The 14,945-nt window shown below is 32.1% G+C and overlaps 1 protein-coding gene across 18 annotated transcripts in view; it reads left to right on the forward strand.

Annotated features, from left to right (window-relative positions):
• DNAH12 (dynein axonemal heavy chain 12) overlaps positions 1-14,945 on the forward strand; it is a 185,285-nt gene that overhangs the window by 31,879 nt on the left and 138,461 nt on the right. For 16 of the 18 annotated variants that reach the window (XR_001595223.2, XR_001595224.2, XM_036218452.1 and 13 more), the window contains 5 exons: positions 1,400-1,535; positions 6,961-7,086; positions 8,044-8,178; positions 8,507-8,700; positions 9,242-9,485. Coding sequence is in view for 16 of the 18 variants with exons in the window: in XM_036218452.1 (XP_036074345.1) it covers positions 1,400-1,535; positions 6,961-7,086; positions 8,044-8,178; positions 8,507-8,700; positions 9,242-9,485 (835 nt within the window). In the remaining 2 variants the exon portion in view is untranslated. Of the gene's footprint in view, positions 1-1,399; positions 1,536-6,960; positions 7,087-8,043; positions 8,179-8,506; positions 8,701-9,241; positions 9,486-14,945 lie in introns of those variants that run through there. The other 2 variants (XM_016131621.2, XM_016131615.2) reach the window with 2 other exon arrangements.

Raw genomic sequence — 14,945 nt, forward strand, 5'->3', positions numbered from 1 at the left:
GAAGAAAACCCCCCAGTAGGATCATGTCTTTTTTGCATTACCCACATTAATACATACCTCTTATATTTTTGATAATCAAGAATTAATTATCAAGCTGTACATGATCTGCTTACCTCTTCAACTTCATTTTATATCCTCCTCTTTATATTCATGCTGGCCTGCTTGCTGTTCCTAAAATATGCCAAGATTATTGCTGCCTCACAGGGGCTTTTGTCCTTGCTTTTTTTCCTCCTTGGAAGCTTTTTCCCTTTGATATTCACATGACTCACTTTTTTTCTTTTCTTACCTTGAATAGCACTTCCCTAGAGAGGCCTTCCTTGGCCACACTAAACAAAATAGTGGCCCTTTGTTTGCACACCATCATTCTTTATCTCTTTACCTTGCTTTGTTTTTCTTCATAGCACTTTTTACTATTTAACATTATGTATGGATTTATGTGCTTTTGTATCTCAATTTGAATGTAAGCTTTGTGAGAGAAGGGACTCGATCTATATCTCCATTGCTTAGAACTTTGCTTAGCATATTGTAGAGACTAAGTTATTTATAAATGAATAAATGATTAAGTATAATTACCACATAATAGAAATAAATACCTGCAAGAACTAAATTTATTTTTAAAGCCATTTACCCCCTTTATACTTTGTTTTTGCAAGAAATTTTTCTAATATTTCTGATAATGACATTATAATACAAATTGCAAAGCACAGGGAAAAAGTTCTATGAAGTGTATCTTTAGCTGAATAAAGGCTATAGGATGTTTATACTTACATATATAAGATACTCTAAGAGAATTGTAGATTTTTAAAAATGTGTGCAGAGGTTTGATCTTTTTACCTGCTATACTGCCATATTTCACAAGAGGCACTAATAGTAATAATAGCAATGATTATGCTAATAATTATAGTTACCAGTAAATGACAGTGTACTATGTACTAGGCCCTTTTACATTTATTATTGTATTACAACAGTCTAGCAAGATGAATGTTAATAACTTCATTATATGGATATGGAAACTAAATCTGAGTTCACAGAGATTTGCCTTAGTTCATAAAGCTAGTAACAGCTGAGGCAGGATTTAGATTTAGTGCTACCTGATCCAAAATATGCTTTATATTACATTGCTTATCTAGGTATTCAAGAGAATTGAAAAGATCAGTAGAAAAAAAATATATATGCCATAATTTCACATGAAAATGTTACCTTAATTTTTTAGATGTATGACGTATGTTGAATTATATCAGATAAGTTATGCTTAACTATTTTAAGGTATCTTAGTGAACTAACCAAGTAATTTTAGGATATCATAGCTCCTATTTTATAATAATCATAGAACACACATTTATTGTGTATGATACAGCATTAATTACCATAATTATAGTAAAGCAGAATGTTATGTTAGTATTTGCAGTGAATTTGAAGCAATTAAAGAGTATGCATTAAAAGTCCCCGAGACAACAGAAGAGATGATGGATCAGATAGCTTATGTAGAAAAAGCCCGGACAACAGGAATTCAAGAGTTGGTTTTAAGGATCGAGGTAGGTATCTTTTATTATACATATTTTAAAATAGTTCTTTAAATTGTTAAATATGATAAACATATTGAAAATGTATAAAACATATAGTTAAACAAATAGTTATAAAGTAAGCACTGATGTTGCCACCACCCAGGTCAAGGAATAAGATATTGCCATTACCCAGAAGTATTCTATGTATAACTTTCTGATCATAAGTACTTCTCTCCCTCTTTCCCCTAGAGGTTTACACTTGGTTTCTACAGTAATCATATATATTTTTTTCCTTTAGTTCCACAAACTATATGTGCATCCTTAAACAATATACATTAAAAAATTTTTTTCTATTACAGTTGCTACATTTAGTAGTATACTTATGATGCCTTCCCCAGCACAGGATTATATACTATTCACCTATATTGTGCTCATTTTTTTGTTTAAAAATGTGAACCATAACACATACTAAAAGTTGCATAAAACATAATTTGTACAATTTAAATGTTATATAGAAAACACCCAGTAATTATAACCCAAGGAAAAAAATAGAACCTTGCCAATACCCTAGAAGCCCATCACAATCTCCTGTCTTTTTCTGAATGTGCTCAGTATCCTGACTTTTCATCACTTCCTTGTTCTTCTTTATAAAGATAATAAAATTCTTCTAAATATGCACTTCTAATCAATATAGATAACATCTGTCTTAATTTTATCTTTTTATTTGCTATTTCTATTCTTGTGTCTTGTCAATATCATGTTAGCAATGTTATCATTTCTTAGCTTTATTTTCATTGCTATCTGGTAACCCATCTATAACTATAGAGAATTTACTATTTTAATTTCACTTTTTTGGACATTTGTTGTTGTTTCTACTTTTGCTATTAATAGCAATGCTGCTGGGAACATTTCTGTATATGTATCCTGGTGCATATAGTCATGCATTTCTCCTCGTGTTAGAAGATATACTTATTTTCACCTTTACCAGTTAAGGCAAAACTTTTCCAATTTATACTCCTATCAATAGTGTATAGGAGTCCTATTATTTTACATTCTTACTCATACTGGCTATTATGAGATATTTAAAATTTTGCTAGTCTGTTGGATAGCAGTCCTTATATTTTTAATTTGCATTTTCCTGAAAACAAATGAACACTTCTCATATGCTTGTTGATCATTTAGAGTTCCTCATTTGTTAAATGCCAGAACATATCTTCAGCCTATGTTTCTTTTGGATTGTTTGTCTTTTTCCTATTGATTTGTAATCATTTTTTTAAAAAAACTATAGTAGGTAAAATGTAAAAAAAGTTTACCATCTTAACCATTATAAGTATATAATTTAGTGTAGTAGTTTTGCATATATTAGTGATAAGTATTCCTTTTTCACTCTGTAATTGAACTTTTTAATGATGTTTTTGATGGACAATTCATTTTATTTATTTATTTCAATTACAGTTGGTATATTCTATTATATTAATTTCAGGTGTACAACACAGGTAAATTTTATAATTTCCCAATTGGTACCTCTTAACCCCCTTGAAGGTTTTCTTTTTCTTGTATTTTTTTAAAAAAATTTATTTATTTTAATTAGTTTCAGGTATACAGTACATTGGTTAGACATCTATCTAGTTAATAAAATGATCTTCCAAATTGCTCCCTATTTCCCTTCTCCACCTAGCCAACATATTAATGCTAACCGCATTCCCTATGCTGTGCTCCCCATCCCCCTGACCATCCTTCAGCTACTAATTTGTAGTTCTTTAACCCTTCACCCCATTCTCCCAGGCCCCAGCCCCTCCTCCCCTCTGTTCATCACCAAATTGTCCACTATAATTGTGATTCTGTTTTTGATTAGTTCTTTTTATTCCTTAGATTTCACATATAAGTGAAATCATATAGTGTTTATCTTTCTTTGACTTAAATACCTTCTAGGTCTATCAAAGCAATATTTTTTTCTATCCCCTTTTAGTCTATGCATATCTTTTAATCTGAAGTGAGTCTCTTATAGGCAACATGTAGAGGTCTTGTTTTCCTTTCCATTCATCCACTCTATCTTTTAGTTGGAACATTTAATCCATTTACATTTAAAGCAATTGTTGATAAATATCTAGTTAGTGCCATTTTATTATTCATATTTTTAAACTCTTTTTCTTCTTCTTAAAGAAGTCCCTTTAACATTTTTTGTAGTACTGATTTGGTGGTGATGAACTCCTTTCACTTTTTCTTCTCTGGGAAGCTCTTTGTTCTTCAATTCTAAATGATAGCTTTGCTAAGTAGCATAATCTTGCTTGTAGGTCCTTGCTTTTCTTCACTTTTAATATTTCATGGTAATGCCTCCTGGCCTGCAAAATTTCTGTTAGGAAATCACCCAAAAGTCTTAAGGGAGCTCCTTGTATGTAACAAACTGCTTTTCTCTTGCTGCTTTTAAGATTCTCTCTTTGTCTTTAACTTTTGGCATTTTAATTATGCTGTGTCTTGGTGTGGATCTGTTTGGGTTTGTCTTGTTTGGGACTCTCTGCTCTTTCTGGACTTGTATGTCTGTTTCCTTTGATAGATTAGAAAAGTTTTCAGTCATTATTTCTTCAAATGGGTTTTCAATTCCTCGCTATCTCTCTTTTTATTTTGGTACCCCTATGATGCCAATGTTGATATGCTTGATGTTGCCCCAGAGGTCCCTTAAACTATCCTATTTTTTTAAATTGTTTTTCTCGTTGCTTTTCCAATCGAGTGTTTTCTGTTACCTTATACTCTAAATTATTGATTCAATCCTCTGCTTCAACTAATTTTTGATTCTCTCTAATGTATTCTTCATTTAGGTTGTTGTATTCTTCATTTCTCGCTGGTTATTTTTTATGTTTGCTATCTCTATTTTTATGTTTCCTGTCTCTTTGTTGAAGTTTTCACTGAGATAATTGACCATCCTTATAACCAGTGTTTTGACCTCTGCATCTGGTAGATTGCTTATCTCCATTCTGTTTAGTGTTTTCTGTGTCTTGTTTAAGAATTCCTTTGTACATAGAGTCATCAAGCTTTTTTTCTTCTTGCATTCTTTCATAGAAGCTGTTTAGTTTTGCCTCTCAGGTTTAGGTGTTTAGTCCTCTGAGAATTTTATTTTTGTGAATGATGCAAAGTCTAATTTAATTATTTTCCCATGGACATGAGCAATTATGTGTTTATTGAAAAGACTGTTGCTTCCCCATTGCTCTGCATTGCAACCTCTATCATACATCAAGTGTTCATATATGTGCAGATTTGTTTTAAGAGATTCTATTCTGTTCCATTGGCCTATTTGTCTATCCTTGTATCAAAAACACACGGACTTACATACAACAATTTAAATGTAATAGCAATAATAGTCTTGACATCTGGTAGAGCATGTCCTCCCAGTCTATTCTGCAAGATTCTTGCTTGTCTTTGGCCCTCTAGCATTTTCATACAAATTTTAGAATAGGCTTATCATATTTCATAAAATAACTTTTTGGAATTTTGATTGAGATTGCATCAAATTGATAATAAATGTAGAGACCTATCCAACATAAATTTTAGAATCAGTTTTTCAGATTCCACAAAAATCGTTTAGGATTTCGATCAGAAATGCATTAAATAGATGGAGAAAATCAGCACATTTACAATACTGAAATTTTCCAATTCATGATGAATATCTTATTTATTCACCTCTTCTTCAATATCTGTTAATATTTTATAATGTTCTATATAGAGGTTGTACACATCTTTTATTAGATATATTTTCAAGTACTTGATATCTTTTAGTGTTATTTTAATGTTTTTATCTTCTCTGTTATTTGAATACAGAAATACAATTAATTTACATAATTAGTAAACTTTATTTTTTAGAATAAGTTTAGAGTTACAGAAAAATCAAGCAGATAGTACAAAGTGTTTCCATATTACATGTATATCCACATGCACTCAATTTCCTCATTATTAACATCTTACATTAGTGTGGTACATTTGTTACAATTAATAAACCAATATTTATACATTATTAATTAAAATCTACAGTTATTTAGATTTTCTTAATTTTCACTTAATGTTCTTTTTATGTCCCAGGAACCCATCTAAGATACCACATTATATCTAGTTGTTATGTCTCCTTAGGCTCCTCTTGGCTCTGACAGTTTCTCAGACTTTCCTTGTTTTTAATGACCTTAACCGTTTTCAGAAGTTGGAATTTGTCTGATGATTTTCTCATTATACAAAATTTGTTTTTATATAAAAATTACTATCATTAATTTTTGTCTTAATTAAAATTTTATCTTTATATAAAAATTTTAACTTTAAAATTATAATATGTTATTTATTTATCTTCTTAATTTTCATAGCTTATTTGAAGATTCTTTTGGAATGTTTACATATATAATTATACAACTTACAAATAATGAGAGTTTGGTTTTGTCTTCATCAGACATTACACATCTTCAAAACTTTTTTGGCTACAATGGACATGTTAGGGCCACTAGTACAATGTTAAATAATTGTCGTCTTGATCCCAACTTTAAAGGGAAAGCTTTCAAGATTTCACTATTAACTATGACCTTTCCTTAAGGTTTTTATAGGTACTTCTATAAGGTTCATAAGTTCTCTTCTATTAGGCATTTTTAAAAAAATTATTATGAATGGATGTTGAATTTTATAAGATACTTTTTTTGTACTTATCGAGATGATGTACTTTTTCTCCTCAATTAATTACATGGATAACTTTTTATTAGGTTATACATCTATATGCAATATAATGCATATATAATGCATTTTGTACATTATATATTATACATATATATCACATACATCTCAAACCAAAAACCTTAAATTAGCCTTTGAATCTGTATTTCAGTTTTTAAAAATTACAACACTGCATATGGATTAATGAAACCTATAGGGGGTATAGATATTCAACTTCTCTACTTTGGTAAATCTATGGGTTTTAAAGTTTTTTTTTTTTTTCTTTGCCATTCATCTCTAAACTCTTTTGAGACCACTGCTGTATACTAATGGTAGGTAAAAAAAGATGGTAATGTCACCAAAGATGCAAAACAAAAATGCTAAAGTTTTTGTCACCAAAGATTCAAAAATTAATACATAAGAATAAAAAATATAAAATCTTTTAAAATCAAAAGTAAATCTTGCTGAACAAAAGCTGCGTTTTTAGTCATACACAAGGAGGACCAAGAGTACCATTATGTTAAATCAACTGCAAGTAAAAACTTTTTAAAAGCTTTATTTTCAGTATGGAAATTTACAGTTGTGTGATATGAAGCCAAATAAAAACTCCTCCAGCTATTAGAATACCCATGTGATTTGGATGATATGAAATATCAGTTAATAATCTGAGTCAAATTGAAATTAGAGAGTCTTAGAAATTGTTGTGAGTTCTTCTCTTTTTCATACTGCCCTAGATTTTCTATATGGTTTATTATATATGGAGTTTATTTTGTAGGAATCCAAACGCCGGATGAGTTACTTTTTAGATGTTTTTCTATTTCCTCAAGAAGATTTAGCTTTAAATTCAGCTGTCCTTATGTGGCCTTGGAAAATTAATCCTATCTTTGATGACAATGACGAGGTAAACGTGTTTTTCAGCATAAATTTTTATCGTTTAACATTGACATCAAGAATTGTATTTATTTAACTTTTATATGTACTTACCATCTACCTTTAAAAAATAACCTGATGTGTCAATATGAGTTTGGTGTTAGCAGTATTTATGGCCCTGCACATTTAGGACAGGCTGTTAGGCCCAACTCACAGAATCTGGTAAGCAGTGGGACTAATGTTAAAGAAGTCAGAACTATCATATAAATTGATAATAATAGTAAGCAATGCACTAAGGCTTTCTATTTATGAAATCATTTAATACAAAAATCTTAGGTAGTCTTATTTTTTTCATTTCATAGATTAGAAAAACAAGTCTAAGGGAAGTTAAATAGCTTACTCAATATCACAGGTAAGAAGTACCAGAATTAGGATTTTATATAAGATTGAATATATTTAAATTTTAAAAACATCCTAATGTAAACCAGTTTCTCCTAAATTTGGAAGTGAAGTGGTATGATAGTGAAAAGCATGGACTTAAGTCAGATAAACCAAAGTTCTAATTCAGATTTTGACTTATATGATTTTATGAGATTGGACATGCCACTTGAACTCTATAAGCTGAAATTTCTTTATCTCTGAAATGAGAATAATAATACCTGTGGTAATGTAGGTAAGGTGTGTTCTTTACACATGGCACATGTTCAATAAATGATAGCTTTTATTATTATCCCAGAACCTGTTAAACAGTTAAAGTAACTGATTAATAAATAAAAATTGTTACAGTCACTTTGGAAATCTAGGAAAAAATTTTTTGTGTGGTTTAGTATTCTTTGCATTTTAATATCAGTCAATGTTTTATTTTTGCATTCATTTTTATTTCTCTAATGGCTTTTATTACTATACAAAGCATTCAGATTTCTGATTTGGTAACTCTTCTTTCTTTTGTAACAAAATAATTAACATGATTAAATTGTCTTTTCAAAAGCTCATTGAGAATGCTAAACATAACAAAGAAAATGAGCTAATAGCCAAGAGAGAGAAACTGATTTTGGAAATAGAAAAGGAATCACGCCGCATGGAAGAATTTACAGAATTTGCAGAACTGGACCGCATGCAACAGGTCTGATAAATAGATAAGATATTAGCTATGGCTGGCTCATAGATTAATACAGGACATGTTTACATATATTTAAAAATATAGAAAAACATGTGCTTACTATGACGAACAGGGGCCTGACTCTTAGGCCTAGGACTGGTACTATTTATGTAATCTTTTTTGTGACTTAGTTTTCTAAGAAATTACCTTTTTTTGTTGCTATCTTATAATGTTCTAAAGTTTATATTTAAAATTTCTATATAAATACAAGGACATAGTCTAGGCAGTATCATATCATCTTTTCATAACATTACTTGGATATTTCTTGATGTAAAAAATTATTTTCTTTCAGTATGTGGTTGATGTACGACAACTACAGAAACGTATTCAGGAATCTGAAGAAGCAGTTCAGTTTATTAATAAAGAAGAGGAACTCTTCAAATGGGAATTGACAAAATATCCTGAACTAGATAAATTAAAAGTTAACATTGAGCCCTATCAGAAGTTTTTTAATTTAGTTTTGAAGTGGCAACGAACAGAAAAACGGTAATTTCTTGTAATAAAAATTAAGCAAATAATGTAAGTTTATAAAATGAATATATATTGATTTTATGGTATTGTTGGCTAAGTGTTTAAAATAGGACTTATCTGTTCACTTGATAGAGAACCCAGTATCATATAGAAGCATCACATGTTGCTAAGGTATCACCTAAGCTTATTTATATAATATCTAAAGTATTATTTGGGTTTTTCAGAGTTATTTCATTTTTTATGCAATTAATTAATTCGATTAATGTTCACACCAAAAATTAGAAGTATAGAGTCAAATCTGCATTTTATTTGGATACTGTTAGTCATCCATTTATAGTCTGATGCATATTTTAGCTATGCAGCATAGCCAAAATGATGATTTTAATCTTGTCTCTCTACCACTCCTTCTGTCTATGTGACTAAGAAAAACTGTTAACCACTCTTGCCCTCAGTCATTTCTTTTGTAAAATGAGAGAGCTACCTTAAGGGATCTCTACAGCCCCTTAAACTCCAAAAGTCTTTGAGTTTAATATTATTATTTTTTCTTTCCAATCAGGTGGATGGATGGAGGATTTTTGGACCTTAATGGGGAAAGCATGGAAGCTGATGTAGATGAATTTTCCCGAGAGATTTTTAAGACACTTAAATTTTTCCAAACTAAGCAAAAGAAGGAATTACAAGAAAAAAGAAAGGCAGCAAAAAGACGATCTCTGGGAGAAGAGAAAGTTGAAGACGAACCAAAAGAGAATCCTACTATTGCTATGTGCTCTACGGTAATGGAACAGATAAAAGTTTTTAAGGTATGAACACATTTAATGATATTTTAGAAATCCTTAGAATAGAGTTTTTCTATTCTTTTTTATAGCTATTTTTATTTATCAAGTGCTAAAGAAGAAAAGCAGAAACATTTGGAAGCAAAACCAAAGCTGCAACCAGAAAACTTGAACTATTACTGAATGCTTTATTCTTTCTTGATGAAGTCATCGAAATCGTTTACTTCATAGAACTACACTTGACAAAGATAAAAGATTGTAATGACTAGCTACAATGATATAAAGTGTGTAAAAAATTACAAGGCAGACCAGTTAGCCTATACTAAGAGCAGCAGCACAGGGTAGCAGTTGTGAAAGTTTTGGAGTCACACTGCCTAGGTTTATATCACAGTTCTGTGCTTGGTAGTGGCATATTTTAAGGAAGAGATATAGCCTTTTGTGCCTCAGTCGTCACATTTATAAAGAAAATAACAGTTTTTGTGACATTTAATATTGCTTCCAAGTTCCCAAGGCAGTAGTGATAGTGGTTCTAATGATAGTGCCAACTTTCCATTGTCAGCATTCTCAGAGTACAAACTCTTTGATGGAATTTTGAGCATCGAGCATTGTTCCTATCTGTGTCTAGCACTCTGAGATTCTATGAGTCATCTGAAATTTTTTTTACAGTCAATTTTTTATTTTTCAATTGCAGTTGACATACAATATTATATTAGTTTCAGGTATACAACACAGTGATTAGACATTTATATAACTTACAAAGTGATCACCTCAATAAATCTAGTACCCATCTGACACCATACATAATTATTACAATACTACTGACTATATTCCCTATGTTATACTCTACATCTCCATAACTATTTTGTAACTACCAATTTGTATCTCTTAACCTTCTACCCCTTCATTCATCCTCCCAACCACCCCTAGTCCGGCAACCATCAAAATGTTCTTTATATCTATGAGCTTGTTTCCGTTTTGTTTGCTCGTTTATCCTGTCCTCTAGATTCCACATTTAAGTAAAATCGTATGACATTTGTCATTCTCCGTCTGACTTCATGCAGCACAGTACCCTGTAGGTCTATCACTGTTGTTGCAGATGACAAAATTTCATTCTTTTTTATGACTGAGTAATATTCCATTGTATATATGTACTACCTCTTCTTTACCCATTCATCTACTGATGGACACCCAGGTTGCCTCCATATCCTGGCTATTGTAAATAATGCTGCAGTGAGCATATGGATGCATATATCTTTTCCAATTAGTGTTTTGGGTTTCTTTGGATAAATACCCAGAAGTGGAATTGCTGGGTCCTTCTTTGTCTTTTGTTATAGCCTTTGTTTTAAGTCCGTTTTGTCTTGTGTAAGTATTGCTACCCTAGCTTTATTTTATTTTATTTTTTTTATTAATTAATTTTTTATGGTGACATTGGTTAATGAAATCCAGTAAATTTCAGCTGTACATTTTAACAGGAAGACTTATATATATTTGCATTGTGTGTTCCCTTCCCATAGTTAGATTTCTTTCTGCCACCACATATTTACCCTATCTACCTCTCCCACCCCTCCCCCACCCTTGTAACCATGAGTTTATTGTCTATGCCATGAGTCTGTTTGTAGCTTTTAGGTTTTACCCCACATATAAGTGACATCATATGGTTTTCAACTTTTTCTGTCTGGTTTATTTCACTTAACATGATTATCTCAAGGTCCATCTATATTGTTGCAAGTGTCAGTATTTCATCTCTTCTTCTAGCTAATATTCCATTGTATATATGTACCATAGCTTCTTTAGCCAATTATCTATTGTAGGACACTTCAGTTTCTTCCATGTCCTGGCCACAGTGAATAATACTGCTATAAACATGGGTATGCAAGTATCTTTTCAAATATGAGTTTTCAAGTCTTCTTTGAATATTTGGTAGAATTCACTGGTGAAGCCATCTGGTCCTGGACTTTTACATTTTGGTAGGTTTTTGATGATTGTTTCAATTTCCATACTGCTGATTGATCTATTTAGATTTTCCACTTCTTCTTGATTCAATGTAGGAAGGTTGTATTTTCTTAAGTGCTGGTTCATTTCTTCTAGGTTATTAAATTTGGCGTTATATCCTTTTTCATAGTATACTTGTATGATCCTTTGTATTTCTGTGATGTCAGTCATAATTTCCCCCTTTTCTCCTCGATTTTGTTTATTTGTGTCCTTTCTCTTTTTTCTTTAGTGAGTCTAGCCAGAGATTTGTCAATTTTATTAACCTTCTCAAAGAACAGCTCTTTGCATTTATTTTTTCTTTCTTTCTTTCTTTTTTTTTTTTAATTTCATTTATATCTGCTCTAATTTTGGCAATTTCTGTCTTTCTGCTGACTTTAGGCTTCATTTGTTCTTCCTTTTCTAGTTTTTTTTTTTTTTAAGATGAAGCTTTAGGTTGTTTATTTGGGCTCATTCTTGTTTGGGGAGGTAGGCTTGTAATGATATGAACTTTCCTCTTATGACCGCTTTTGCCATGTCCCAAAAGTTTTGATATATTGTACTATCATTATCATTTGTTTCTATGTATCTCTTGATCTCTCTTTTTATTTCTTCTCTGATCGAGTTATTCTTCAGTAGGATGTTGTTTAATTTCCATGTATTTGTTGTTATTCTTGATTTCTTTCTGCAGTTGATCTCTAGTTTCAAAGCATTATGATCAGAAAATATGGTTGGTATGATTTCACCCCTCTTATATTTGTTGAGGCGATCTCCGTGTCCTAGTATGTGGTTGATTCTTGAGAATGTTCTATATGTATTAGAGAAGAATGCATAAGCTGCTGTTTTGGGATGGAAGACTCTGTAAATGTCAATTATGTTCAGTTGGTCTAATGTGTCATTTAAAGATGTTATTTCCTTATTGATTTTCTGTTTGGATGATCTGTCCATATCTGACAGTGGGGTATTTAGGTCCCCTACTACGATGGTGTTTTGGTCTGTTTTTCCCTTTAGTTCTGTTAGTAATTGCTTTATATATTTCGAGGCTCCCTGATTGGAAGTATAGATATTGATAAGTATTATGTCTTCTTGGTGCACGATTCCCTTTATCATTATGAAGTGTCCCTCAGTATCTTTCTTTTCCTTTTTTATTTCGAAGTCTATTTCATCTGATATTAGTACTGCTACTCCTGCTTTTCTCTGGATACCATTTGTTTGAAATATCATTATCTACCCTTTTACTTTGAGTCTATATTTGTCTTTGGAGCTGAGATGTGTCTCCTGGAGGCAGCATATGGTTGGGTTTTGTTTTTTGATCCAATCTGCAACTCTGTGCCTTTTTATTGATGAATTCAGTCCATTTACATTTCAGGTGATTACTGAAATATGAGGTCTTCTTATAGCCATTTTATCTTTTGCTTTCTGGTAGCTTGGTGTTTCCATTGCTTCTTTGTCCTTATGTTTTTGTTTTCTTTATTTTGGTTGGCTTTTGTGGGTTTTTCCTCTGGTACTTCTTGTTTTATGATATATACAATGGTTCTGAATCTTTGATGTGTGGTTACCATTATGAATATGTAAAGGATAGTTATACACACACACACACACACACACACACACACACACCGATCTATTTTCTTCTGCACTTGCCTTTTCTCCATTCTCCTTTGCGAATTTGAATCTTCGAATTCCTCCATTTCAGTCATTGTTATCTCAGTTTGTTCCTATGTATGCTGAACATTCATTACTATCTTGTTATAACAATTCTCTTCTTATTATTTAAGCTTATAATGCCCTGTTCTTAGTAAGGTTTGTACTCCTCTGCTTCTATGTGCCTGATAGTCACTTTACTCCTACTTATGTAATTTTTTTAGTCATTTTGTTTTAGGTGAACTGACCTCTTTCAGTATTTCCTGTAGTGCAGGCCTCGTAGTGAAGAGGTCCCTCAATTTTTCTATGTCTGGAAAAGTCTTAATTTATCCTTCATATCTAAGGGAGAGCTTAGCTAGATATATTATTTTAGGCTGGTAGTTCCTTTCACTTAATAGTTTAAATATTTGATTCTATTCCTTTCTGGCTGGGTGTAAGGTTTGTGCTGAGAAGTTCAAGGATAATCTAATGGGTTTACCATTATAAGTTATTGTTTTCTTCTTCCTGACTGCCTTGAGAATTCTGTCTTTGTCTTTGATTTTTGATAATTTTAATACAATGTGTCTTGGTGAAGGCCTTTTTGGGTTGAGATAATTCGGTGTTTTGTTGACTTCTTGAATTCCAAGCTCAAGTTCATTTCTTAGATTTGGGATATTCTCATCAACTATTTGTCTGAAAATGCTTTCTAATCCCTGCTCCTTTTCCTCCCCTTCGAGAATTCCCATTATTCTTAAATTTCCTCTTCTGATGGTATCAGCTAGTTTTTGTGTTTCTCTTTCATTATTTTTTATTCTTCAGTCTCTCTCGTCTTCCTTCTGGATTTCTAGATTTCTGTCTTTGATATCACTTATCCTTTCCTCTATTCGGTCGACTCTGTTTCCCAAGCTTGCTATTTTATTCTTCATTCTTTATCTCCAGAACTTCTATTTGGTTCTTTTTTTGTGATTTCAGTCTCTTTGATAAAAAAAAAAAACTCCTGCTGATCTAGTATTTCAACTTCTGGAATTGTTGACTTGAATTATTTTGGATCTCATTGAGTTTTTTCAGAAATGCCATTCTGAATTCTCTGTCATTTAAGTTGCATATTTCTATGTCTGTAAGCTTATTTTCTGGAGATTTTTCTCTTTCTTCCTGAGCTGCCTTGTCACCTTGGTTGTTTGTGGTGTTTAGTGGACTATTTCTCTGCCTGGGCATTAATGGAAATGTATTTTGCTTCCCCTTTCTGCTTCCCCCCCCCCGCCCCCACCCCGAAAGAAGTATTATATAAAAGTCTCTTTTTAGTCTGTTGCTAAGGTGTTTTTCTTTTGTTTTCCAGTTGGTGGCATCTAAGCCTCTTGGATCCCTGCTTTGAGCCTTAATAATGCCTTTTTTTCTTATAAATATTCAATCCTGATTGCTAATCTCAATCTCAGTCCTTGTCAGTGTTAGTGACAGTTTCAGTATTGTTTGCTCAATTTCCCTTGGGGTTCTGAGGTGTTCGGTCTTGGAGGATATGGGGGAGGGTGCACTCTGTATTGGAGGATAAGTGTTGTTGTGGCTCAGCCTTACATTGTGCAACGGTGGCTTGTAATATTCAGCTGTTGCTTCTCTACCTTCCCATCTTTGCTTTTTGCCCTGATCCCTGGGCACTGCCAATGCATGGAGCTCACACCTCTTTCAGGCAGGGCTGTTCAGGAAATGCACCAGACACCTTCTCCCTTCCCCTTCTTCCTGCAGGGAGCTCCAACTGTTAGAGGCAACTTCTTTGTTCCTCCCAGTCTACTGCCTTACTCTCGCCATTCTGACCTCTGGTAGCTCTTATGTGCAGATCACTTGCTTAGATGTGCTTGTGTGAAGGTTGGATATTATTTGTTTAGTTTTAGATGTTTTGCTTAT

This window comes from Rousettus aegyptiacus, unplaced genomic scaffold, assembly GCF_014176215.1.
Source record: "Rousettus aegyptiacus isolate mRouAeg1 unplaced genomic scaffold, mRouAeg1.p scaffold_m13_p_4, whole genome shotgun sequence".
NCBI classification, from domain to species: Eukaryota; Metazoa; Chordata; class Mammalia; order Chiroptera; family Pteropodidae; genus Rousettus; species Rousettus aegyptiacus.